The sequence below is a fragment of the Aquarana catesbeiana genome, linkage group LG01, assembly GCF_042186555.1.
Source record: "Aquarana catesbeiana isolate 2022-GZ linkage group LG01, ASM4218655v1, whole genome shotgun sequence".
In the NCBI taxonomy this organism is placed as follows: domain Eukaryota; kingdom Metazoa; phylum Chordata; class Amphibia; order Anura; family Ranidae; genus Aquarana; species Aquarana catesbeiana.
Genome location: NC_133324.1, coordinates 718,218,310 through 718,245,720, shown reverse-complemented (window position 1 = coordinate 718,245,720; position 27,411 = coordinate 718,218,310). Strand labels below are relative to the sequence as shown.

Genomic DNA, 27,411 nt, shown 5'->3' with positions numbered 1-27,411 from the left:
CACTGATCTGAGGTGCTATGATTAACTTCATATCGGCACTGAGCATATAACATATTACTGCCAGCTGTCCCCTTCTAGCACAGAGCAAATATCCCCCATGCCCCCTGTTCACCCCCTCCATGCCCCTATTTTCACCTGATGTGCTCCTCCTAACCTACCCCTGCCACTCTGTGTTTTATGCACTTTGAACCCTGGCACTCTTTGTGTTGCACACTCCTGAATTTATTTATCACCACCCTTTTAAGGCCCTCTTATTTTACCAAATTGGCCATACATACCATTTGATGAGGCATTCAGAATGCTCCACACCACAACTCTCCTCCACGGGCAGTGAGAAAAGGTTGCGGCGGCGGGGGGCCAGGGGGGGGGGGGTGGAGTTATTGCACCTATTCTGGTAGTGCCTGAGAGCCCTTCATTTAGTCAAAGTGTTTCTACGAATACTCAAATGGTAAGAAGCTATCGATATGCGCATGCTCTTCATTTTGCATAGAAACGTCTGTGCTCCTTGGATATATACTGTATGTATTCTGTAGTGGAGCTGCATCATCTTTAATGAAATCCTTTAAAAGGTGTGACAGAGGAAACTGGAAAAGTCTCTGAAATAACAGTGGAAGCTGTTGAAGCAGTCATAGAGGAAGCGGTCACTGAACAGGCCCCCACTACGTCTATGGAGCAAGAGCAACCTGTTACTGAAGAGGAGGCCTCCTTGTCACTTTCAAAGAAGGAGCCAGCAATTAATGCAGAGGCTTCTACAAAGCAAGGTTATGATCAGATATAGCAAAATGCTTTCAATTGTGTATTTAACAGACCAAAAGGGAGCAGCATAGAAGCATTCACTTTTAGGCTTTACATACATTTTTTTTTGTCAGCACAATAGGTTTCTTTTCACCTCCTGTTCTGGTACCAACTCAAAAAACGTTCTTCCATCTCTACAACATTGGTAACCTCCCAGCTGTCTGTCAACCACTCTCTGAAAAGTGTTCCACCACGGGTTGCTTTTCGGAAGGGTAGCAAAGACTGCTACCAGTGTAAATGCGCCATAAAAATTTGAACTAGCATATTGCACTCCTAAAACCTGCAACCCGTGCATAATCACACTCCTGAACACTACCACTTTGTATTACGCCCAATTAAACCCAGCCACTTCGTATTACGCACTGCTGAACCCTGGAACTCTTTGTTTTATTTAACAGTGCCCCTTTGAGACCCTCCCATTGTACCAAATTAGCCACACCCACCATTTGATGCAGCTCACAGAATGTGCCACATCACAACTCTCCCACACAGGCGGCGGGGGGGATTCCTGCACCTATTCCCTGACAACAACAAAAAAGTCCTGCATTTAGCCAAAGTGTTTCTATGAAAAACAGGAGGAGCCAAATAGTCAAAAGCTATAGATATACTCAAGCTTTTCATTTTGTATAGTTACATGTGTGTGCTCCTTGAATATATACTGTATGTATTCTGTAGTGGAGCTGCATCATCTCTACTAAAATCCTTTAAAAGGTGTGACCGTTGAAACCAGGGAAGACTGAAACAACAGTGGAGGCTGTTGAAGCAGTCATAGAGGAAACCATAGCGGAGGAGGTCACTGAACAGGAAGCTGCCCCCACTACATCTATGGTGCAAGAGCAACCTACTGCTGAAGAGGAGCCAGCAGTGAACGCAAAGGCTTCTACAGATCAAGGTTATGATCAGATATAATAAAATGCTTTCAATTGTGTATTTAACAGACCAAAAGGGAGTAACTTAGAGACATTCACTTTTAGGCTTTGCATACTTTTTTTTTGTCAGCAGAATAGGTTTCTCTTCACCGTCTGTTCTGGTACCAATTCAAAAAATTTTCTTCCATCTCTACAACTAAAGTTCAAGTGTGTGCCACATGGTTTACAAAAAGAGGTATAGTGCCATTAATAGGTACCATCATCCTGAATATGAATAAGACAAGAAATGGGGTTTGAAAGAGAAACCTGAGCAAGGACCTCTCCAACTAGGTCCTGTCTCTTTCAGAAGGATTGGGACTATTGCGGTACCAAGAGGAATGTAGAAAGACTTTGTTAAAACGTAAAAAATTTATTTGAAGTAACTATAAAAAGTCCTACAAAGGACACATCATATACATTGTCATGATTTAACATACACAAAAAACAGGGATTGTTACAGCATTGTTGACACTTAGTAGGACTAATGCCCACACAGATGCATAAACAGAGGTTGTATAGTATAATACTTGCAGACGTGACCTCTACAGTTTCGCGGTCACAGCCACTTCTTCAGGAGGCGTCTGATAGTATATAATCTACAAAGATGAAAAAAACAATACAGTATCAACATAACAGAAAAGAAAAAGGACAAATGTCATGGGAAACACAAAATAGTATTGGAGAACATATTTGAAATTTAAAAGTTGCACTCACCAACCTATAACCACAAAGGTTTTTGGAGCGATACTGTGAGACGCCCTCAAAAGGCGTTCCCCCGGGGGCGAGCCAGGGAGGCAAAATGGGGTGATACTATTGTGAAAAAATGTAATGAGAAGAATTTAGAATTTAATACGGTGTGTGTTCTACTTGAGAAACCACCCGGGAGTGTCAAGTTGGCAAACGGGAAGGAAGAGGAAAGGGAGAAAAATAGATCACTGAAGATGGTATGATGATGGGGAGAAGAAGAAAGATAAGGAAGGAGGGAACAGGAATGGAGAAGGAAAAGGAGAAGAACCAGCCGCAGATCAGGGGATGGTTGTGGGGAGAAAAAAAGGGAAAAAGAAAAAGGAGATAGAGAAAAGAAGGGGAAGGGGAAGGAGGGGGGGGGGAGGAAAAAGGGGGGTAAGTGAGGGAGGGAGGAAGGAATGGGAAGCGAAGGGGGAAGAGGGGAAGGAAAGGGGGGGCAAGGAAAGGGGGGAAAAAAGGGGGAGGGGGGAGAAACAGAGCAAAGGCAGGCACGGAAAGGAAGTAAGGGGGAACTTATAGTTACTTCAAATAAATTTTTTACGTTTTAACAAAGTCTTTCTACATTCCTCTTGGTACCGCAATAGTCCCAATCCTTCTGAAAGAGACAGGACCTAGTTGGAGAGGTCCTTGCTCAGGTTTCTCTTTCAAACCCCATTTCTTGTCTTATCCATCTCTACAACATTGATCACCTCCCAGTTGCCTGTCAACCACTCTTTGAAAAGTGTTCCCCTGTGGGTCGCTTTTCAGAAGGGTAGCAAGAACTACCACCAGTGTAAATGTGGCAAAAAATTTGAACTAGCATAATGCTCCCCTAAACCCTGCAAGCCCTGCTTCACACACTCCTGAACTCTACCACTCTGTATTACGCACAATTGAACCCAGCCAATCTGTTACGCACAATTGAACCCTAGTACTCTTTGTTTTATTTAACAGTGCCCCTTTGAGACCCCCCCATTGTACCAAATTGGTTACACCCACCTATTTATGCAGCTCACAGAATGTGCCACATCACAACTCCCCCACACAGGTGGCATGGGAAGGTTGGGGGGGGGGGCCTGCACCCGTTCCCTGACCACAATAAAAAAGTCCTGCATTTAGCCAAAGTGTTTCTACTAAAAACAGGAGGAGCCAAGTAGTCAAAAGCTATAGATATGCTCAAGCTCTTCATTTTGCATAGTTACATGTGTGCGCTCCTTGGATAAATATTGTATGTATTCTGTAGTGGAGCTGCATCTTCATTACTCAAATCCTTTAAAAGGTGTGACAGTGGAAACTGGGGAAGTCTCTGAAACAACAGTGGAGGTTGTTAAAGCAGTCTTAGAGGAAGCCATAGCAGAAGAGGTCACTGAACAGGAAGCCGCCCCCACTACGTCTATGGTGCAAGAGCAGCCTGCTGCTAAAGAGGAGGCCTCCTTGTCACCTTCAGAGGAGGAGCCAGCAGTGAATGAAGGGGCTTCTACAGAGCAAGGTTATGATCATATATATCTATATACTTTCAATTGTGTATTTAATAGACTAAAAGGGAGCAATGTAGAGAAGCTCACTTTTAGTTTTTGTTTTGTTTTTTTTTAGTTTTTTTTTTACTTTCTTTGTATTGTCAGGGAGATTTCTCCTCATTTTCAAGGATACAGCAGGAAGTAAGAGAAGATCTCTCCAAAGTGAGGGAGTATCCACTCCTAAACATTTGTCAGCAGAATAGGTTTCTCCTCACCCCTTGTTCTGGTTACAACTATTCAGAGGAGTGGCAAGGATTGCCACCAGTGTAAATGAGCCCTAAAAGTTTGAACTAGCATAACACTCCAGAACCTTGTTTAGACCTTACACGTCTAAACCCTGCTACTCTGTGTTTGACACATTCCTGAGCTCTGCCACTCCTGAACCCAACCACTCTGTGTGTTAGGCACTCCTGAATCCTGACACCCTGTGTGTTAGGCACTCCTGAACCCTGCCACTCTGTGTGTTAGGCACTCCTGTGCCCTGTCACCCTGTGTGTTAGGCACTCCTGAACCCTGCCATCATTGTGTTTCGTACTCTGAACCCCACCACCCTGTGTATTATGAACTGAACCCAGCCACTCTGCATGTTATGCACTCCTGAACCTTGCCACTCTGCATGTTACACACTTCTGAACCCTGCCACCTTGTGTGTTACACACTCCAGAACTTTGCCACTCTGTGTTGTTATGCACTCCTGAACCCCTCCACCCTGTGTATTACCCACCCCAGAACCCAGCCACCCTGTTTGTTGCACACCCCTAAACCCCACCAACCTGTGTGTTACACAGTCCTGAACCCTGCCACCCTGTGTGTTAGGCACTCCTGAACCCTGCCATTATTGTGTTACGAACTCTGAAACCCACCACCCTGTGTATTATGAACTGAACCCAGCCACTCTTCATGTTATGCACTCCTGAACCTTGTCACTCTGCATGTTACACACTTCTAAACCCTGCGTGTGTTACACACCTCAGAACTTTGCCACTCTGTGTGTTATACACTCCTGAACCCCTCCACCCTGTGCATTACCCACTCCAGAACCTAGCCACCCTGTGTGTTTCACACTCCTGAACCAAGCCACCCTGTGTGTTACACACTCCTGAACCCAGCTACCCTGTGTGTTACATCTCCTGAACCCAGCCACCCTGTGTGTTATGCACTCCTGAGGCCAGCCACGTTTTGTGTTACCTACTCCTGAACCCAGCCACCTTTTGTGTTACGCCCTCCTGAGCCCAGCCATCTTTTGTGTTACACACTCCTGAACCCAGCCACCCTGTATGTTACTCACTCCTGAACCCAGACATCCTGTGTGTTTCACACTCCTGAACCCAGCCACCCTGTGTGTTACACACTCCTGAACCCAACCACCCTGTGTTACATCTCCTGAACCCAGCCACCCTGTGTGTTACGCACTCCTGAACCCTGCCACCCTGTGTGTTTCACACTCCTGAACCCAGCCGCCCTGTGTGTTTCACATTCCTGAACCCAGCCGCCCTGTGTGTTTCACATTCCTGAACCCAGCCGCCCTGTGTGTTTCACATTCCTGAACCCAGCCACCCTGTGTGTTTTACACTCCTGTACCCAGCCACCCTGTGTGTTTTACACTCCTGTACCCAGCCACCCTGTGTGTTTTACACTCCTGTACCCAGCCACCCTGTGTGTTTTACACTCCTGTACCCAGCCACCCTGTGTGTTTTACACTCCTGAACCTAGCCACCCTGTATGTTACATCTCCTGAACCCAGTCACCCTGTGTGTTACGCACTCCTGAGCCCAGCCACCTTTTGTTTTATGCACCCCTGAGCCCCAGACACCCTTTGTGTTACGTGTTCCTGAGCCCAGCCACCTTTTGTGTTACACACTCCTGAACCCAGCCACCTTGTGTGTAGTGCACTCCTGAATTTTGCCACTTTTTGTGTTACACGCTCCTTGTTTTATTCACCAATGCCCACTTAAGACTTTCACACTGTTGCAGTCTGGCCACACTCTTTATTTGACACAGCATGCAGAATGTGCCACATTACTACTCTCCTCTGTGGGGTGGGGTTTGCTGTGGATGTTTTTAGGGAGTTCCTGCACCTATGACCTGACCAAACAAAGTCCTGCATTTTGCCAAATTGTTTCTACTGAAAACAGGACGCATCAAATAGTCAGAAGCTATAGATATGCTCAAGCTTTTCATTTTGCATAGGTGTGTGTATGTGTGCGCTCCTTGGATATGTATGTATTTTGCAGTGGAGCTATATCAAATTTACTCAAATCCTTTAAAAGGTGTGACGGTGGAAACCGGGGAAGTCTCTGAAATAACTGTGGAGGCTGTGGAAGCAGGCATAAAAGAAGCTGTAGCAGAAGAGGTCACCGAACAGGAAGCTGTCCCCACTACATCTCTGGAGAAAGAGCAACCCGTTGCTGAGGAAGAGGCCACCTTGTCACCTTCAGAGGAGGAACCAGCAGTGAGCACAGTGGTCTCTACAGATCAAGGTTATGATCAGTTACATTATAACAAAATGCTTTCAATTGTGTATTTAACAGACCAAAAGGGAGCAAATTAGAGAAGTTCACTTTTAGGGTTTACTGTACATACTGTACATTTTATGACCCCTGTCATGTTTGTTTTTTTTGCTGTCTACTTACTGTCAGGGAGATTTCTGTTCACTTTCAGGGATACAGGAAGGAAGAGAAGATCTCTCCAAAATGAGAGGATATGAGGGGAAATGAGGGGATATCCACTCTTTGTCAGCAGAATTGGTTTTTCTTTACTTCCTGTTCTGCTGACAACCCAAAAAAGTTTTTTCCCCAATCTTTATGACAATGGTCACCAGGGCCAATAGATAGAATGAATCTCCCCAGCTGGGGCATAAAGAGCAATAAAAACTTGAAAAGGGTTCTAACTCTTCCAAAAAAAAAAGTTTTGACTTTACATATACTTTAACCACTTTAGCCCCGGAAGGATTTACCCCCTTCCTGACCAGGACACTTTTTGCGATTCGGCACTGCGTCACTTTAACTGACAATTGCGCGGTTGTACCCAAACAAAATTGACGTCCTTTTTTCCTTCAAATAGAGCTTTCTTTTGGTGGTATTTGATCACCTCTGCGGTTTTTATTTTTTGTGCTATAAACAAAAAAAGAGCGACAATTTTGAAAAAAAACGCATTATTTTTTTACTTTTTGCTATAATAAATATCCCCCTAAAATGTATAAAAAAATATTTTTTTCCTCAGTTTAGGCCGATATGTATTCTTCTACATATTTTTGGTAAAAAAATCGCAATAAGCGTATATTGATTGGTTTGCACAAAAGTTGTAGCGTCTACAAAATAGGGGATAGTTTTATGGCATTTTTATTATTATTTATTTATTTTTATTAGTAATGGCAGCGATCTGTGATTTTTATCGGGACTGCGACATTATGGCGGACACATCGGACATTTTTTACACTATTTTGAGACCATTGTCATTTATACAGTGATCAGTGCTTTGAAAATGCATTGATTACTGTGTAAATGACACTGGCAGTGAAGGGGTTAACCACTAGGGGGCGATGAAGGGGTTAAGTGTGTCCTAGGGAGTGATTCTAACTGGGGGGGGCTACAACACACATGACAGCGATCACTGCTCTCGATGACGGAGAGCAGCGATCTCTGTCCTGTCACTAGGCAGAACGAGGAAATGCTTTGTTTACAAAAGCATCTCCCCGTTCTACCTCTCCGTGACACGATCGCGGGCACCCGGCAGACATCGAGTTTGCGGGACCCGCGGTCACGGAGAACGTGGCGAGCGCCTGCAGCGCCGCTTCTTTTTGTGCTATAAACAAAAAAAGAGCGACAATTTTGAAAAAAAACGCATTATTTTTTACTTTTTGCTATAATAAATATCCCCCAAAAATATATAAAAAAACTATTTTTTTCCTCAGTTTAGGACGATATGTATTCTTCTACATATTTTTGGTAAAAAATCGCAATAAGCGTATATTGATTGGTTTGCACAAAAGTTGTAGCGTCTACAAAATAGGGGATAGTTTTATGGCATTTTTATTATTATTTATTTATTTTTATTAGTAATGGCAGCGACCTGTGATTTTTATCGGGACTGCGACATTATGGCGGACACATCGGACATTTTTGACACTATTTTGAGACCATTGTCATTTATACAGTGATCAGTGCTTTGAAAATGCATTGATTACTGTGTAAATGACACTGGCAGTGAAGGGGTTAACCACTAGGGGGCGATGAAGGGGTTAAGTGTGTCCTAGTAAGTGATTCTAACTGGGGGGGGCTACAACACACATGACAGCGATCACTGCTCTCGATGACAGAGAGCAGTGATCTCTGTCCTGTCACTAGGCAGAACGGGGAAATGCTTTGTTTACAAAAGCATCTCCCTATTCTACCTCTCCGTGACACGATCGCGGGCACCCGGCAGACATCGAGTTTGCGGGACCCACGGTCATGGAGAACGTGGCGAGCGCCTGCAGCGCCGCTTCTTAAAGGGAACGTACCTGTACGCCCTTTTGCCCACCAGTGCCATTCTGCTGACGCATATCGGCATGCGCTGGTCGGGAAGCGACCTTAGTTAAAACTTAAAGTGGTTGCAAAGGCAGAAGGTTTTTTTATCTTAATGCATTCTATGCATTAAGATAAAAAGCCTTCTGTGTGCAGCAGCCCCCCTCACCCCCCCAATACTCTAATTCTTACCTGAGGTCCCTCTCTGTCCAACGATGTTTCAGGAATCCGAGATTCTCTCTCCCTGATTGGCTGAGACAAAGTCAGCTAGCCAATCAGGAGGGAGAGGGGGTGGAGCCGGGTCAGGGCTCCTTGTCTGAATGGACATAGGGATCTGTGACTCGGCTCGGGTGCCCCCATAGCAAGCTGCTTGCTGTGGGGGCACTGAACAGGAGGGAGGGGTCTGGAGCACAACACTGCTTTGTGCAAATCCACTGCAACAGAACAGGTAAGTATGACATATTTGTTATTTTTATAGGGAAAAAACAAGACTTTACAATCACTTTAACTTGATGTAGTGCTTTTCCTCTCAGGATGAACTCCTTAGTAACTCTACTTTTGTTGAGAAAAAAAAAAACAATCTCTTCTGGGTTATCAATGTACATTGCAGGGATTTTACAAAACCTTGTAGCAGAGTCCTACCTTTTATTGCTCTGAAGAAATAGCTGTTTGTTTTACCATGTCTTTTGCAGACTGATTCTGAAAGGAAGAGTCTGGCTCATTATTACCGGCTGGTGTGCTCTCAATGTTCTAATGAAAAAGCTGCAGTGTAAGCATCCCTTTTGGGGAGTATCTTACCAAAACTGAAACACATATTGCGGGGTGCCTAGAAAATTGACTTGTATCTTAGTGCAGACTTCTGGGAAGATCTGTGAGCCAATCACTCAAGCAGGATATTACCTTTTCTGGGGGCATTCTGTACAACAGGTGCGTATAGAACGCCTCCAGGTTGCCATAGTGCACAGAATTTTACAAAAAATTAAGCGGCTGCATAATAATAAAAAAAAAAAAGGAGACATGACGTGTGTAAAAATGGTATATGTTATATTACTTTTTTATTTGTTATATCTTTTTTTGCTTTATTTGCTATAACTTGCGTCCGTTTACACCTGCCTACCTCCAATCCGGTCCGCTAAGGAGAAATGGAAGGGGATCCGTCCTACTCCATGTATGTGGATTGGAGGTAGCCTGGTGTAAACGGACAGCAAAGTCCGTTTACACCTGGCCGCCCATAGAGCAGAGCAGGCTCTGTTCATGTCCACTCTGCAGAAACTGAGCGGCACAGACCTGTCATCTGTCCGCTCTGCTCCAATCAGCAGGGGATCTGTGAGCGGATCCCCTGCTGATCAGAACAGAGTCTGTCTCATGTAAAGAGGGCCTAATGGCCATTTTCCAAAAAATCCTCCATGCATTTCAGCATCCCTGGTGCATTACATATGACTCCTCTGTTTATATAGTGGCTCTTTTTCCCCCTCGATACATTAAGGTTATGGGCAGCATCACCAAAAAAACGCTTTAGTAACTGATCCTCCTTAATGACAGAATGGGTCGACATTAGAATTGTGCCCCCAGTGGTCACTCTGGCTCATTCAAATACTGCACATGCGTAGCGCGTTCTCTCAGCCACTTTTAGCACTGAACTCTGCCAATGCTGCTGCAAAGGGAGCGCTGTAAAGAAGCCCAAGTCACCACTGGGGGTGCACTTCTAATGTCCAGTTCACCTACATACAATGAGATGTATGCCCTCTGCAAAACTGTATGAGATGTGCACAGACCCAGGCCGACTTTATTCATTTTATTTAGTCCTGCCTGGTGATATCCAGATACTGGAAACATGTGGTTGCTATGGTTACCATTTATTATCTCTGTCTGGAACCTGTACCAAAGAAATCTGTCTCTTCAGCATTCTGGATGAGACTAGAACTTTTGTTAAGAAAAGAAACGCTGTTTATTACACGTAAGATGATAGCTATTAGGTGGATACATTCGGCTGCTCCTACATTGTTAATATAATCGGTCAACGAATAAATCTCCTATGAGAAGATTATCTTTGATAACAGAAATCGTACATAAAATTTGGGAGGTCTGGAGTAAATCGGCTTCACAGGGAGTTGAACGATCAGCCTTAAATGTGCTTTTTTTTGTGATATTTGCAATGTTAGTAATTATCCATGATTGGGAAGACATACAAGATGGTTTATTTGCATATGTGCCATTTTGTTTATTATATTGCTATAATGTAAACACCTTCAAGTCTCAATATCTGTCGGTACTCGACAGATAATTCTGTATATCTGTCATGTATGCAACAGAATATAAAAAAAGTTCTGCATTGAATTCGCCCAGTCTGTCATAGCTTCCCTCCATCAGGGAGACTAACTATCCTTGTAGACATCAAAGATGCATATTTATATTTCGCCCTCTTTCTAGCACATCAACGTTATAACTATGTTTTGCTGTGGGCACAACACACTTACCAGTCTGTACACCTGCTATTTGGCCTATCATCCACACCTCAATTGTTCACCAAGGTTTTGGCCTTGCTACACTCTCTGCTCATTCCCATTGTGGGATACCTGGACAACCTCCTGTTAAGAGAATAGTCAGCTCACACCCTAAAAAGGTTTGGTTGGTTTCTGAACCTTCAGATATCAGTGTCTTGTTCTAGACACAGCCCAAGTCAGACTTTTTCTTCCCCAAGAAAAAAATTGACTCTCCATTGCCAAACTTAGACTCTACTTTCTAGGAGCTGTCCAGCTTTGCGATTTTACATGAGTGTTCTGGGCTTAACCACTTAAGGACCAGCCTCGTTTTGGATTTTAGGTGTTTACATGTTTAAAACAGGTTTTTCTGCTAGAAAATTACTTAGAACCCCCAAACATTATATATGGTTTTTCTTCTAACACCCTAGAGAATAAAATGGCGGTCATTGCAATACTTTTTTTTTGCACCGTATTTGCGCAGCGGTCTTAAAAGCGCACTTTTTTTTGGAAAAAATTCACTTTTTTGAATAAAAAAATAAGACAACAGTAAAGTTAGCCTAATTTTTTTTATATTGTGAAATATAATGTTACGCCAAATAAATTGATACCCAACATGTCACGCTTGAAAATTGCGCCCGCTCGTGGAATGGCGTCAAACTTTTACCCTCAAAAATCTCCATAGGCGACATTTAAAAAATTCTACAGGTTGCATATTTTGCGGTACAGAGGAGGTCTAGGGCTAGAATTATTGCTCTCGCTCTACCGGTCGCGGCGATACCTCACATGTGTGGTTTGACCACCGTTTTCATATGCAGGCGCTACTCGCGTATGCGTTTGCTTCTGCACGCGAGCTCGTCGGGACAGGGGGGTTTTAAAATAATTTTTTTTTATTTTTATTATTTATTTTACAATATTTTATTTATTTTTACACTGTAAAACATCCCTTGTAATAGAAAAAAGCATGGCAGGACCTCTTAAATATGAGATCTGGGGTCAAAAAGACCTCAGATCTCATATTTACACTAAAATGCAATAAAAAAAAAAAAGTCATTTAGAAAAATGACATTTGAAAAAATGTGCCTTTAAGAGGCGTGGACGGAAGTGACGTATTGACGTTGCTTCCGCCCAGCAGTGTATTAGAGACGAGTGAGCGCCATCTTGGCCTCACTTGTCTCCAGACACACCACAAGATAGGACGCGATCGCCTCCGCCGCTACCGACGGCTCCGGTAAGCGGCGGAGGGCACCGGATCGCGGTGGGAGGGGGGGCCCTCTCCCGCCACCGATAAAAGTAATCTCGCGGCGAATCCGCCGCAGGAACCACTTTTATCTGACAGCCGGCCGCCGCACGAAAACGGGGATACCAGGGTTATGGCAGCTAGCTGCTGCCATAACAACGATATCCCCGTTCAAAGTTTGGACGTACATCGTCGTGCGGCGGTCTTGAAGTGGTTTTTAAAGGTAGCCTCCTTAAAGGCAGTTCAATTTGCTTAGTTCCACTCCTGACTCCTACAACACAACATTCTGTCTGCATAGCAGTAGGAGTAATATCCTCTCCCGGTCAACTCCGAGCATTTTGGTTGTCCCTGCAATGCTGAACACCTTGAACGTTGGGTTTTCCGATCAGGATCCAGTCAGACAACACCACAGCAGTGGCTTACATCAATTATCAAGGAAGAACCAGAAGTCTTGCTGTGGCAAGAGCGGTATAAAGGACTAACATGTTCAGAACTTCATGTTCCCTCATTGCCTGTAGTTCCCATTCCAGACATGGACAGTTGACAGGCAGGCTATCTTAGCCAGCAGAAGGTGGATCTGGGAGAAAGGTAATAGGTGTCATAGTGCCATAGGTGGAGGTTGCCACATGTGGACCTCGTTGTTTCCAGGTTCAACACCAAACTGAGCAGGTTTGTTTTCAGATGCAGAGTTCCTTTGGTGCATGTAGTGGATGCTCTGGTGACACCATGGTATCAGTGTGGCCTGATCTGTGCCTTTCCTCCTCTGAAACACCTGTCTCATCTACTCCAGTGGATTGAAATGGAGAGCATTCCAGTGATCCTTATAACTCAGAACTGACCCAGGTAGATGTGGTACTCCGACTTGATCAGTCTACTGGCAGACACCACATGGGCTCTTACAGATCAATTAGATCTCCTATCTCAGGGTCTGGTCCACTTTTGCCTGGTATAAACATAGAAAGTTTCACCCCCAGGAAATACTCCATGGGACAAACCCTAACCTTTTTTTGCGATCAGGCCTGGATCAATATTTTGCCCTGAGTATCATCAATGACTAGATTTCGGATCTGCTAGACTCCCATTCTTTCGTAAAACATTTGCACAGGGTGTCTCTCATGTAGCCGCTACTATACAATCCTTTGAGACCCTGTGTGGGATCTCAGTTTGGTTCTGACAACTCCTCAGAGACCTCCTTTTGAACCTAGTATAAACCTAGTAGGAATATCCCCTTTTCCACTCTCACGCTCAAATTTGTATTCCTTGTTGCCTTTACCTCTGTAAGATGTATCTGAGCTGGCAACCTTATCCTGCAAAGAACCCTTTTTGGTTTTACACAAGGATAAGATTGTTTTGTCTTTTCACTGAGACTGGGACATTGTTCTTCCATCTCCGGTTAATCAAAAGCAAATTTCCCTTCTCTATCTGCATGTATTTTTTATTGAGTTTACCTCTTGGCCACTGCTTATATTAGAAAAACTGACTTTTTGTCATATTTGATAGTCCCCATAAAGGGGAACTAGATTCTTGTTTGACTATTTTGAAGTAGGGAGGACAGCTCATTGTCCAAGTTTATGGGCTTAAGGATAAAATTCCACTTTTTTCCTCTCAAGGCGTTCCGTTGCTACAGTGAGTGCCTCTTGGGCTTTTAGGCATCAGGCAACTGTTTTCCAGATTTGCAAGGTTGTCACTCGGTCATCTATTCTCACGTTTTGTAAGTTTTACCAGGTTGATGTTATGGCCTGATTGTGGACATCCTAATTATCTCAGATTAACAGAATCCTGTGCCTCTTAAGCCCTGTACACATGGGCCGAATGTTGGAGACATTGGCCGGTTGAAAAAAAAAAGTCCTACATTTGGCCCGTGTGTAGGTCGGTCTGTCCAACAGAAACCGGCCATTTGGCCAGCTTCGGTTAGATGACCATGTGGGAAAACAGCAGCGGACCAACTCCCGATCAGCGCTCTCAGCCAATGGCGGCTTTGGCAGGATTAGCATAAGCATATGTGTTTACTTGTTGCATAATGTACATTTTTATGTAATGCACTAATATTCAGCCAAGAAGTGTCAGTATGTGAAAACGGCCTGATGTCTGAGTTGAAGCTATAGTCTGAAAATATATTTTGACTTGCATGCCTTACACAAAGGTGCTAGTGAACATTTCTCAGGGATTACTGTACTGTGTGTTAAATTACATTAGCTTCATTTGGCTTCACTGTGTCAGCTTGAATATGTCATCATGTATTAAGAAAGGCTCTGTCATTGGCAGCTTGACAGGTTCTGACCTATTATCTATGGTCATTGGTGTGTGCTGATTGCTAATCAGTGTGATTGCACAATTTTCTTTGCACTGTTGCACATTTTGAACTAGTTTACTTTGACTGATATACTAGGTATTATTCTTCACAGGTTTTTTTTTTTGTCTCGTTTGCTTCAATGGCTCACCAAATTATTTTGTCATGTTGCATTATAAATTAAAGGGTCACGCTACCTAAAAGTGGTATTTTGAAAGTGGTATTTTGGTTATAGCTGTTGCCTCAAAAACTAAGAAAGCTTCTTAAATCTTAGGGACTTCTCTGACCAAACCACTCTATAATTGTGGGGTTACCATGTCTCTAAAAAAAGTTTAGCCACCTTTCCAGAGGAGCACTGAACTGGTCTAAATCAGGAACAAGAAGCCCTACCTATTCACACATGAATAAAGCTCTATTCTTCATTGTGTGAGTTATGATTATACAATGGTGGGGCTGGGTGCAGACACATCATGGCATGACTAGCTCTCAGTGATCTCAAAACAGGGCCTGCACATAATAATTCTTAAAGTTCATGTCCAGCTAAAAAAAATTTTTAATAAAAAATGCTTTTCACATAAGTAGAGAAAGGGAAGGAGTGAACAACCCAACAGTTTTTTTTTTAAAAGGTGTTTATTTTAAGTTTTTCCTTAACATACAAAACAATTTCCATCTAAACCAGGGCGATGAAGTTGGCTACGCAGAGCCCAACAACAAGTAGCAGGATAATACAAAGTAAACCATCCATAAAGTATCATAGCTTTTAGCAGAATCAGCTCTACTATAAACATGGGCAAACCGACAAACAAAAAAAGAATAAGCAAAAACAGCAATCCACTCATACAACCACCCACAACACACGCACCTCAATCCAGACTCAGGTACAAGAGTCATATCTAACCCATTTAAAGGGAGGATTATGATGACGCCAAATTTGCAGTTTCAGAGGCTGAAATCTCCAGCCAAGGTTGCCAAATTTTAGTAATCTTTTTTTAGAATAGGCACATTCCTTTTTGTATAGGTTTATACAAAGGTAATGCTTGGTTTATCAGGTGACAAAGATATGGCAATGTGGGTGGAGCTGGATCCTTCCAATGCAGCAAATGCACTTAGAAGTGCATAGAAAAATATCTAACTAAACATAATATGGTTGCAAGTAATTGGAACATAGTTATCAGGTACACCAAGTAGGCAAACCTCCAGAGTCTTCCGAGCTTGTAGAGTAAGATGAGTTGCTAGCATATCAAACAATTCAGCCCAAAAAGAGAACAATCTTGGACAAGACCAAAACATATGCAAAACATTAACAGAGACCTCCCCACATCAAGGCTTGTTCCATCAACCCCTTGTGATTCAGCTTAGCAGGATAATATTGCAGTTAATGAATACATTTGAATAGTACTGATAACATCCTGTAAAAAGGTCTTAGTAACCTCTTCCCAATCTTTATTCGTAAGGTCAGGAAGGTAAGCGTGCAATTTCCCATAGGGAGAAAACAAGGGGGTGTGCATTATAAAATGCGGTTACCAGTTTGGCAATATCAGGGTTGGCCATGAGATGTTCCAAAGGGGAAGCAGACAGGTCTACCCCCAGCAACCCAAATTGGGCTTGCATGGCATGGCGCAGTAAGAGGTAATTTAAAAAGAATTTGTTAGACACACCAGCCCTTTCCTTAAAGCGAAGCTCCACCTAAAAGTGGAATCTCCACTTATCTTCCCCCCCCCCCCCTCCGGTACTACTTTTGACACCTTTCTGGGGGGTGGGGGTGTACTTGTTTTTGACAGGTACCCGCTCCCACTTCCGGGTGATCTCACCGCGGCCCCCTTCCTCCTTCCCCCACCGCTGGGCCATTCACAAAGAGCCGATGGAAAAATCGGCTGGGGTGAAGACACCACAGGATACCTGGACAGGTAAGGCTCCATGCACACTGGGCTTAAAAAATTGTCTGTTCTCTTGGGAGTAAAAAACGCTCATATAGAGCATTTTTTGCACAAAGTTTAGACGAGTTTAGGAAAGTTTTACGTTTTTACTGCCTCCAAGCTCCAATCAGAAACGCGAACCAGAAGGGTTTTTTTTTTTTTGCTTTTAAACGTTAAACTCAAAATATGCCTCTTAACGCCCTAATGTCCATGGACACATAGGATAACATTGACATGCTTCTACAGGTAGAACACAAAACTCCTGTAGAAGCAACGTTTTTTAAGCCAGTGTGCATGGAGCCTTAGTGTCCTAATATTAATAGTAATTTAATTAAGTAATTAAAAATATTTGTAGCCGCTGACTTTTAATTTTTTCGGAAGAAGGCTGGACCTCCTCGTTGAGAACATCAAGGGAGATGAAAGTACCTTCCACATACCCCTGAGAAACATATGTGATCCCCTTAGCTATCCACCAGGATGTATCTGGATGATTATAGAGTTTTTTTAAAGTTAGGATTTCACCACAGTGGCACATTCAGAGTGAGAAGGACCTTGCCCCCAGAGAGGAGTTTTCTGCGGACAAGGCTAAGAAGCAAACATCTGTAGGGGAGAGTTTCTGACACATTGAAGGTATCTGGCAATTAACATAATTTCTAAGCCCCCTAGAGGTATCCTGAAGAGCTGACATTAGCACCCACAATAAATTGGGTAACAGGCTGTTGTTACCAGTGGGGGACAATAAAAGGATGGACCTTATAAATAAAGAGGGATTGGAGCAGAGGAGACAACATCCATATAGGGGAAAATGAAGAACAGTAAAGACACAGAGGAAGGCAAACATTAGGAAGAAAAAAAAGTCTAGACTTTACATGCACTTTAAAGGATAAGTTCACTTTAAAAAAATAAAATAAATGCACATTCTTTTTGCAGGTTAAAAAATGTTCATTTATTTTATTTCATTTTATTTTTTTGGAGCCTGAAAAGCATTGCACCAGCGATCAGTAGAACACTGGTGCCATTGAGGTCTCCTGCAGACCTGTCAGTGTATCTGCCCATACATCCTGTACAGGCAAGCAGATACACTGACAGGAAGAATCAATGAACAGTTCCACAGTGCCCTGGTCATTCATTGAGAACTACAAACGGACTTCCACAAAGTATGTCGGGACTTGTCGTTCATTGATACACAGAGCTCTGCTTATGAATGATGCAGCCGCGTGGGTGGAACCCCCGCATAGCCGTGCTGATTTTAAAAACTGACAGTATGGGGAACTTCTCCCCGTACTGCTGTCACAAGGAGGGATCTGGTGGCAGTTGCAGCATTGGGAACATGTTACATGTTCCACCCTCAAAACAGGTTGAACATATAACATGTCCCCAGAGGTGAACTTATCCTTTTTTTTTTGTTCTCATTCATATTGTTTGTTCGTTTTTTTTTTAGTGCACAAAACGTTTTTTTTTTATTTGCAAATAGCTTAGCCATACTTTAAGCTTAATTTTAAACTAGACAAGCCACAGAATAACATGTATATTCTTTTTATTTGCAGCAAAACGACTTTAAAAAGCTAAAATTGGTTCAAATAGAATAAATGTTATCTTAAGTAATGACAAAGTTACCACCAAATATATACATAGGCACATAGTGGAGATGTAAAAAATAGCTCTGGTCCATAATGGGTGTAAAGGTATGAGAGATGAAAAGGTTAGTTCATCTTTTCGGGGAAAAAGGTGAAATAATACCCTCATGAGTTAGTGTCTTCAAGATTTAAAAATATTGAAATAAAATGGTTTAAATAAGCCAACATAGAATCCACTCCCAGCTGCCCATCCTGTCCCAGTCCAGAATGTATTAATATGTTACATAAATAGAGAGTGTATTGCACATGCAGTACGTCCCTGTGAGTATGTGTTTAAATGAAAGCAGGTTCTGTGTTGCACTTGTATTATATAGGGTGGTTCCATCCCTTCTATCCTGTTCTTGATTAATCAACATAAAAAACGATGATGATGATGATTGGATTAAAGTGACACTAAAATGTTTGAAAAAGAAAATCTATTCAAGTATGTGTTCTTAACTCAAAAAGGTACATTCTATTGTGTTTAGGCCTCCTTCAAAGCTCCAGATTCTTTATTTTTTCTGCTGTTGTGATCCAGCTTCCTGTTTGAGGGTGGCTGTGTTAGCTTTCCATGGTCCCCCTGCATGTAGGAGTATAGCCACTCTCTGTTGCTTGCTCCCGAGATGGACTGGCAACCAAGGACTATAGACTATGCGATTTGTACTATGCAGAGAGCAGTGTACATGACCACAGCTAACGTGCAATGCTCATTCCAAACAAATTAAATTGAGGGGGGGAGAAAGGAAAGGTTCGGGAGGATGCTACAAGGAGGCAGAAAAACATAGTAAAACAAACTCAAAGGTGGAACCCCTAGATGCCACTGCTATTCCTAACAGCAGGGAGAGCAGCCCATTTAGTAGGGGAGGTGAGGGTAATCCAGAAAGGCCTAGAGAGTTGGTGGCAATAGGGGACTCTATAATATGAAGGACTGATAGAATAATTTGTCACCAGGACCGCTTCAACTGAATGGTTTGCTGTCTCCCTGGTGCCAGAGTTTGACATGTGGTGGACCAGGTTGATAAATTACTAGGTGGGGCTGGGCATGACTCAGCTGTCTTGGTCCATGTTGGATCCAATGAGAGGATACAGGGAAGGTGGAGGCTCCTTAAAGCAGAGCTCCACCCAAAAGGGGAAGCTCCACTTGTTTGCCTCCTCCCCCCTCGGCTGCCACATTTGGCACCTTTCGGGGGGGGGGGGGTTACCTGGTAAGGTAAGTGTCCTAATATTAAAAGTCAGCAGCTACAGTATTTGTAGCTACTGGCTTTTAATTTTGTTCTGAAGGAACCTGGAGCTCCTCTTTAAGAATCAATTAAAAGAACTATGCTGCAAGTTGAAGGGAAGGACCTCCACAGGTGTTATTCTCTGAAATATTGCCTGTGCCATAGGCAACACAGGAAAGAAACGGGAAGATTGGAGAATTTAATGCATGGCTAAAGACCTGGTGTAAGAGAAAAGGCTTTGAGTTTCTAAAGCCATAGGTTGACTTTTCATTGGGGTATAACCTATATGCTGATAAATGGAAGAGGGTCTGCTGTGCTGGAGGAGAGGTGTATGGGAAAGCTGGAGGAGTATTTAAAGTAGGATTGAGAGGGAGGAAGAATTAGAATATAATGGGGCAGACAAGTCAATCAGGGGGCAGACATTAATGGAGGGTGGAATGGGGGAGGGTTATGGCAGGTAATAAAGAGTTTCCCATGTTACAAACAACCATTGGCAATGATAGTACTGTTTGTACTGCTAAAAAAAATGTGACAATGACTTAAAGTGTTGGTTCACCAATGCCAGCAGTCTGTCAAGCAAAATAGGAGAGTTCGAAGTTTTGGTGCATGAAATAAACTATGATTTAATGGGTATTTAGGAATCTTGGCTTAATTTCTTACATGACTGGGTTATTAAAACTCCTGGCTATGCTTTCTTTCAGAAAGACGGGGTAAAACAAAAAGGTGGGGGTGTTTGTCTCTATGTAAGTGATCTCAAAGCGAGTAAGAAAGAGAACCTTGTTGATGAAGAGTGCAATGATGCTGAAACGTTATGGGCGGAGTTGTATATGGGTGTGGGTGTGGGGGAAGGTGAAGACTTACTGTAGATACTTGCACAGATAAAAAGGGCTGTAAGAGCTGATGATAATAATGGGGAATTTTAACTAGCCTGAAAGGGGTGGAGTAATAGCACTGCAGGAACAGTAAAAGGGAGGGAATTTATGAACTTATTACAAGACAATTTTATGGTACAGTTCATAGAGGCGCCAACTAGAAATGATGCTCCACTGGACCTGTTCATCTGAAACTACGCTGAGCTTATTACTAATGTCTATATAAGGGTACATCTGGATAGCAGTGACCATAGCCATTTCATTTAGTGTAATCTGTAAACAACAAACATGTACTGGGAAGATAAAAACATATAATTTTAATAGAGCAAATTTCCCAAGCTGAGGCTTTAGACTGGGAGGGAATGTTGTCAATTAAGAATACATAACAAAATAGGGAATGCTTCATATCAACTTTAGGCAAACACACTGCAAAATGTATTCTCATGGTAAATAAGTTTAAAAGGCTAAATATAAAACCTATGTGGCTCATGGCCAAAGTTAAAAAAAGCTATAAATATTAGGAAAAGAACATTTAAAAAATACGAAACTGAAGGAACACTATCAACATTTAACCTTTTTGCTGCCAGGTCTGTACATTGTGAGGACCTGACAGCATGGGGGGTTTCAGAAACAATTGCGTGTAGAACTGACACGCAGCTGCCCGATTGCTCACACACACACCGGCACTGCCCTGCCCTGCCCCATGACTGACATAGTGGGTGCCGGCGCGAGGAAAGCGGACACAAGACCGCTCTCTTCCCATTCTTGCTGTGACCTGGGACACTCAGTGTCCCAGGAAGCAATGTTTTGCAATGCGATCTGCATTGCAAAACATTCAGTGGAGCCCAGAGGAGACATTGGGGGTCTCATTAAAGAGAACCTGCCACCTAAAAATCATCACATAGGACTCTTTATCACAAAATCATCACATAGGGACTCTTTGTCCCCTATGTGATTAAAAAAAAGTGTTACTCCCAAGCACATAAAATAATTCACATGCAACATATCGCCGCGCATGCCGGAGTAAGAGCAATAATTCTAGCACCACACCTCCTCCATAACACTAAACTGATGACCTATAGGGGGCTTTTGAAGTGTCGCCTATAGAAAATATAGGGTACTGAATTTTATTGCCATTTCACTGGCGCACACAAATTTAAGGATTGACATGTTGGCTATCTATTTACTCGTGCAACCTCAACTTTTATATTGTACCAAAAATTTGGATAGTTTATTGTGTCTGTTTGCCCTTAAATTCACTTTAGTGTGTTTTTTAACAGAAATGATATGTTTCCTAGACCTTTGCGGTAATATTGTGGAGCTACCAATATTTTATTCTGCTTTCAGAAAATATATAATGTTTGGGGGTTTTTGTGTAATTTTCAGGCCTAATTTTTATTTTTTTTAAATCCAGTAATTTTTATTGAAAAAATTTTTTTATTACATAATACAACTGAGACATTTCAGAACACACTACATACATATTATCCAGATACAGCCTTAATATACATCACATTTAATAAGCCATAAACTCCCCAAGCATCCCTTTTTTTTCACACCCTTCCCTCCTCCCCTCTCTTCAAAGGAGTCCACTCCGCCCAATCCCAAACCCACTTCTCTCTCACAATGTCCCCTCTCATACTATAAAACTCCTTTCCTAAAAGCTAAATTCCTCTATTAAATTTAACAAACAAATGCCAGGGTCTAATGGCAGTTTAATTCCTAACATACTATTAATAGTCTTAATTATATCCTGCCAATATCGGTGGAGTTTAGGGTATCTCCATAGCATATGTTATAAGTTTGCCGGACCGCTCCCACATCGGGGACAAAAGAGGGGAGTCTCTACGTTTCCATTTAAATAGTTTCTCAGGGGTATAATACGACCTATGTAAAATGAACACTTGCGTTCATTTTTGCGTAGTGGACAACGATACCCTTGGGACCGCAGACAGAGCCATTGTACAATGGTAATCCGACAGCGGTCCCAGGTCTCGTTCCCACTGGGCCCTGGAGGGAATATCTACGGATTCTTTACATTTATTATGCAGTATTCCATAGAGTCGTAATATAAGACCTTGCTTTTGCCCTCTATCCTTCAATAATGAAATTATTTTAGAATGATTGAGTTTAAATTCAAAAGTGCATGCCTGAGCCTGTAAGGCATGTCTGAGCTGCAAATATTGGAAAAACTTCTGTTTTGGAATTTCAAATTCATCCATTATTTGAATGAAGGATTTTAAACTGTCTTTCCAAAACAGTTGCTTCAAATATCTCAGCCGGTGTTTTTTCCATAGTTCAAACCCTTCTAGTTTCAGCAATACCTCACAATTTGCATTATTCCAAATTGGGGTATGGCAGATATAACCTGTGACATTAGTAATATTTTTCATTTCTTGCCAAACTTTATCAAAGAGTTTGCCTGTCATAAACTTTTTATCCCTTCACAGATTTTTTTGTCTCCAACAAGGAGATCAGTGTATATCCCCTGCATAGTGGTAATAGCAGGCCCTGTATAGGGTCAGACACCGCAACCTCCGTCCAGCCAAAAAATTGCCGTATTTGTGCGGCTAAAAAGTAACTTTTGATGTATGGAATAGCAAGTCCCCATTCGTCTTTGGCTAACATTAAGCTCGTTAATTTTATACGTCATTGTTTTTTCTGCCATATAAGTTCTCGGAAGAGAGATTCAATCTTCCCAAACCAAAACGATGTTATCCAAATAGGAGAATTATGGAGGATATACAGTAACTGTGGAGTCCAGATCATTTTAATGAGATTTGCTCTACCAATCACTGTTAGTGGAAGTTTGCACCAACTCTGACACTTATCCCTAAATTTAATAGTGGTTTGAGATTAAAATCAACATAATCCTTCACTCGTCGTGTCACCTCAATCCCCAGATACTTAAATTTATGTTTTATTTGAATTTGTGCGACTTGATCTGGTAAGGAGATATTCACATCGTGTAATGGCATCAATGTTGATTTCTCCCAATTAATACAGAATCCAGAGAACTGCCCAAACGTAGATACAAGTGTAATGAGTTCCTCCAAGGACTCTGCAGTATCTCCCAAAAAAATAAGGGTGTCGTCCGCATATAAAGCATTTTTTTCCTTCCTTCCTTAGTGGTTCTATTGCCAAAGCAAACGGTAATGGGAACAGTGGGCAGCCTTGTCTAGTCCCTCTGGATAGTGAAAAGAATAGTGACATAGAGTTTTTCATTCTCAACCTTGCCTTTGGGTCTTTGTAAAATAGTTTTTTCCAAGATAAGAATCCTGGATGTATACCAAAAGCAGTTAATACCGTCCACAAATATTCCCATTCCACCCTATCAAAAGCCTTCTGGGCATCCAGGGACAGTATGGCACCTCCATTATTCATTGGTAGCAGCATGTTTAAGAAAAGTCTTCGAACATTTGTTGATGCTGATTTTGAGGTGATAAACCCTGTTTGATCCTTATGGATCAGATTGTTAATATATCTAGATAACCTATTTGCCAGTACCCTAGCTAAGATCTTGGCCTCTGAAGTGAGAAGAGATATTGGACGGTATGATTCTGGTTTTAATGGATCTTTACCTGGTTTTAAGATTACTATTATTATTGTTTCCTTCATTGATTTAGAGAGTTCCTGTATAATGTATGCTTCATTTAATACTTCAAGAAGTTCTGGGAGTAGAATCTGGACATATTTTTTATATATCTCAGCAGGTATTTGGTCCATCCCTGGGGCCTTATTATTATGAATTTGTGTCACTGCTTCTTCCAGCTCTACTAGGGTTATGGAATTATCCAGGAATTCTCTTTCTTTTAATATCAGTTTAGGCATATCTAGCTTATCTAAAAATTGTTTACTTTGATGTATTTTATTTGAAATTCCAGATTCATAAAGCAGGCAGGGTATAGAAATCCACAAATGTATTCTGAATACTATCTGTGTCATATACCACTACACCTTTTCTATCTTTATTAGCAGCTATACCAGACGGGCCTTCTTGATTTCATGTTATCATAGCCAATATATGTCCTACCTGCTCCCCCATTTCATAGTGCTTTTGACTTTGAAGAAAACTGCTATTCTCCGCTTTTACTAAGGATAGGTTTCTATATATCTTCTGAGCTTCCTGCCAGGCTAAACGTCTATCTTCCATAGGGTCTAATATAAAATCCCATTCTACTTACTTGACTCTTCGCATTACTTCTTCCTCTCATTGTCTTGTCGACCTTTTAATTTAGAAAATTTCTTTAATTATCAGGCCACGTATGTAGGCTTTCATAGTGTTCCAAATTACTACCATGGAGGTTGAATTCTTATTGTCTCTAAAAAATCCTGACAATAGTAATTCTATTCGATTCTCCTCTGGAATCAGGGTCAACCACTGAGGATTAACTTTTAAAATTATTTTTTAAACATGTGCAAAAAGGGCTCTGGCGGCAAAAAGTTTACTGGGTAGTTTCCCCCCTTTTTCTCTCCTCCTTCCCACCCTTCGCCAATTTTCAGCTTTCAGCTGAATGATTATACCGCGTCATCATATACCTGGTGTGGCACTGACTAATTTTTTTATTACATTTTTTTCCTTTTTTACATGTTTTTTTACATACCTTGACCAGAGCAATACAGTGTTGTGATAGTAACACCATGCTACTCTGGGGAGGTGATCAGGATTTTTTTTTTCTTTTACACGCTATGATTGCTTATAACAGTTAAATTCACTGCTATAAGCAACCATTTTTTTCTGAATGAAATCCATTAATTTAGTGTTTACTATTGTGATTGGCTGTGATTGGCCACAGCTAATCACATGATACAGATGGGCTGTGATTGGTCCTGTCTGTACCATGTGATCACTATGACCAATTACAGAGTCAGAGCCATTTATTGAGTACAATTGTCACGTGATCTCCTGTGATTGGTCACTAAAATCACATGGTACCAACAGCGGGCCGGTACACTGATCTGTCATTCACTGTGTATGGTACACACAGCCGGTGACAGATCGTGACGGAGCGCAGCCCGTGAGGTGTGCGCAAGATGCGATCCTGGGAGGAGGTCATATGATGACCACCCAGGATAATATGTCTCCTGTCCGGCTGTCATTTTACAATAGGCCATGCATGAAGCAGTTAAAAGTAACAAAGAATATAACAGAATATGTAAAAAGGTAATCAAGGTTGCAACAATTGAAAGAGAAAGACAAATTGCAAAAGAGAGTAGGACAAACCCCCAAAAATTCTTCAAATACATTACCAGGAAAAAGGTCAGGTCTAAGCATGTAGGCCCATTACTAGGTAATTTTGAATTGGGTACTGGGAACATAGAAAAGGCAAATTCATTAAATATCCTTTTCAGCTCTATGTATACAATGGAAAATTGGGAAGCTCAAGTCCTTAATGGGCATCGTATTGACATAGCCCTAAATGAGCCACAATGGCTCAAAATTGATATGGTCTAGAAACATTTAGACAAAATAAAGGTGAATAAAGCACCTGGACCAGATGGTTTAATAAAAAAAACATATAGAAGAGATTTTGCTAGAAAGCTAATCTATAGTCAGCATGGATTTACAGAAGACCAAAGTTGTCAAACAAATCTGATTTCTTTTTACGAGGAGGTGGATAAGCAAAAGAGTGGTTGTGGACATAGTATATTTGGTTTTCGCCAAAGTATTTGACACAGCTTCCACCAAGCGGATAATGTGTAAATTTAAGTCTACGGGCTTAGAAATGTCAGTTTGTAAATGAATAGAAAACTAGAAAAAAAAAAGACAGAATTCAGAGAGTAGTGGTTAATGATTCTTAATCTGAATGGTCTAAGGTTATCAGTGGTGTACCCCAAGGTTCAGCGTTGGGACCCTTATCTTTTTAACCTATTTATCATTTATATGGGGTCTGGGATTAAAAGTACTATTTCATGTTTGCAGATGACACCAAGCTATACAGTGAAAAAATGCCCTTACAGGATATATCCAACTTATAAGCCGACCTCAATGCACTGCTTCAAGCATTTGTAAAGTAACATTTCTAAGTCTTTTAAAATAGCAAACATGTTATATTTACAATCTTTCTTTTCTTTGGTCCCCTGCCGGTGCTCCTGGCTAGTCCACTTCTCGATGTGCGACCATAGGAAGCAGCTTTCTGTTGTGGCACCCTCCCCCCCGCTCCCTCTTTACAGGATTTGACAGGCAGCAGCGGGAGGCAATGGCTCCCACTGCTCTCAGTAAAGCCTGTGAGAGCAGAGAGAAAGTTAGAAAGCCTCTACAGATGGGCACAGCACTAGATTGAAATTGGGCTCAGGTAAGTATAAAGCCGCATTCACACGAGTGGAATGTCCGACAGAAAAAAGTCAGACGGAAGCTTTTCATCGTCTATTCTGATCGTGTGTATGCCTCATCGGACTTTTTTTTTTCAAAAACTCTGACGGACCTAGAAATGGAACATGTTCTAAATATTTCCAACGGAACCAATTCCTATCAGGAAAACCGCTCGTCTGTATGCTGTTCCGACAGACCAAAAACGACGCATGCTCTGAAGCAAGTACGAGACGGAAGCTATTGGCTACTGGCTATTGAACTTCCTTTTTCTAGTCCCTTCGTACCTGTTGTACGTCACCTCGTTCTGGACGATCGGACTTTGGTGTGACCGTGTGTATGCAAGACCACTTGAGTGGAATTCCGTCGGAGTTCCATAGGAGAAACCTTCAGAGTTTATTCCGACGGCAAAACCGGTCGTGTCTACACGGCATAAGTGGGGTGAGGGGACAATACACATACTAAAACATGTTTTACCTTAATGCACCAAGAGCATTAAGGTAAAAGAAAGGTTTAGGCTTTACAACCACTTTAATTCGGCAACTATGTGGCAAATGAGGTTTAATGTTGATAAATGTAAAGTTATGCACTTGGGGGCAAAAAACATGCATGCATCGTACATTCTAGGAAAACAGCCGATGGAGTGAATGATTGAGAAGGATCTGGGTGTTCTGGTAGGTCATAGACTTAATAATAGCACGCAATGCCAAGCTGCATTTTCTAAAGCTGTCAAAAAAACTTTCTTGTGTTAAAATAGGTATTGATTCAAGAGAGAGAGAGATATAATTTAGCCCCTCTACTAATCTTTAGTAAGACCGCATCTGGAATATGCAGTTCAGTTTTGGGCAACAGTTCACAAAAAGGATATCAGGGAACTGGAGAAAGTGCAGAGAAGGGCATCCAAACTGATAAGAGGCATGGAGGAACTCAGCTATGAGAAAAGATTAGAGGAACTGAATTTATTCTCTCATGAGTAGAGGCAATTAAGGGGGGATTGATGTAGAAAAGTAACAAAC

The 27,411-nt window shown here is 42.0% G+C and overlaps 1 protein-coding gene across 1 annotated transcript in view; it reads left to right on the top strand.

Moving 5' to 3' along the window:
• The window catches only part of MGARP (mitochondria localized glutamic acid rich protein), a 77,573-nt gene that overhangs the window by 33,559 nt on the left and 16,603 nt on the right, over positions 1-27,411 (top strand). Inside the window, 5 exon segments of the mRNA XM_073603916.1 lie at positions 570-761; positions 1,507-1,528; positions 1,530-1,687; positions 3,709-3,918; positions 6,217-6,426. Coding sequence (XP_073460017.1) covers positions 570-761; positions 1,507-1,528; positions 1,530-1,687; positions 3,709-3,918; positions 6,217-6,426 — 792 coding nt within the window.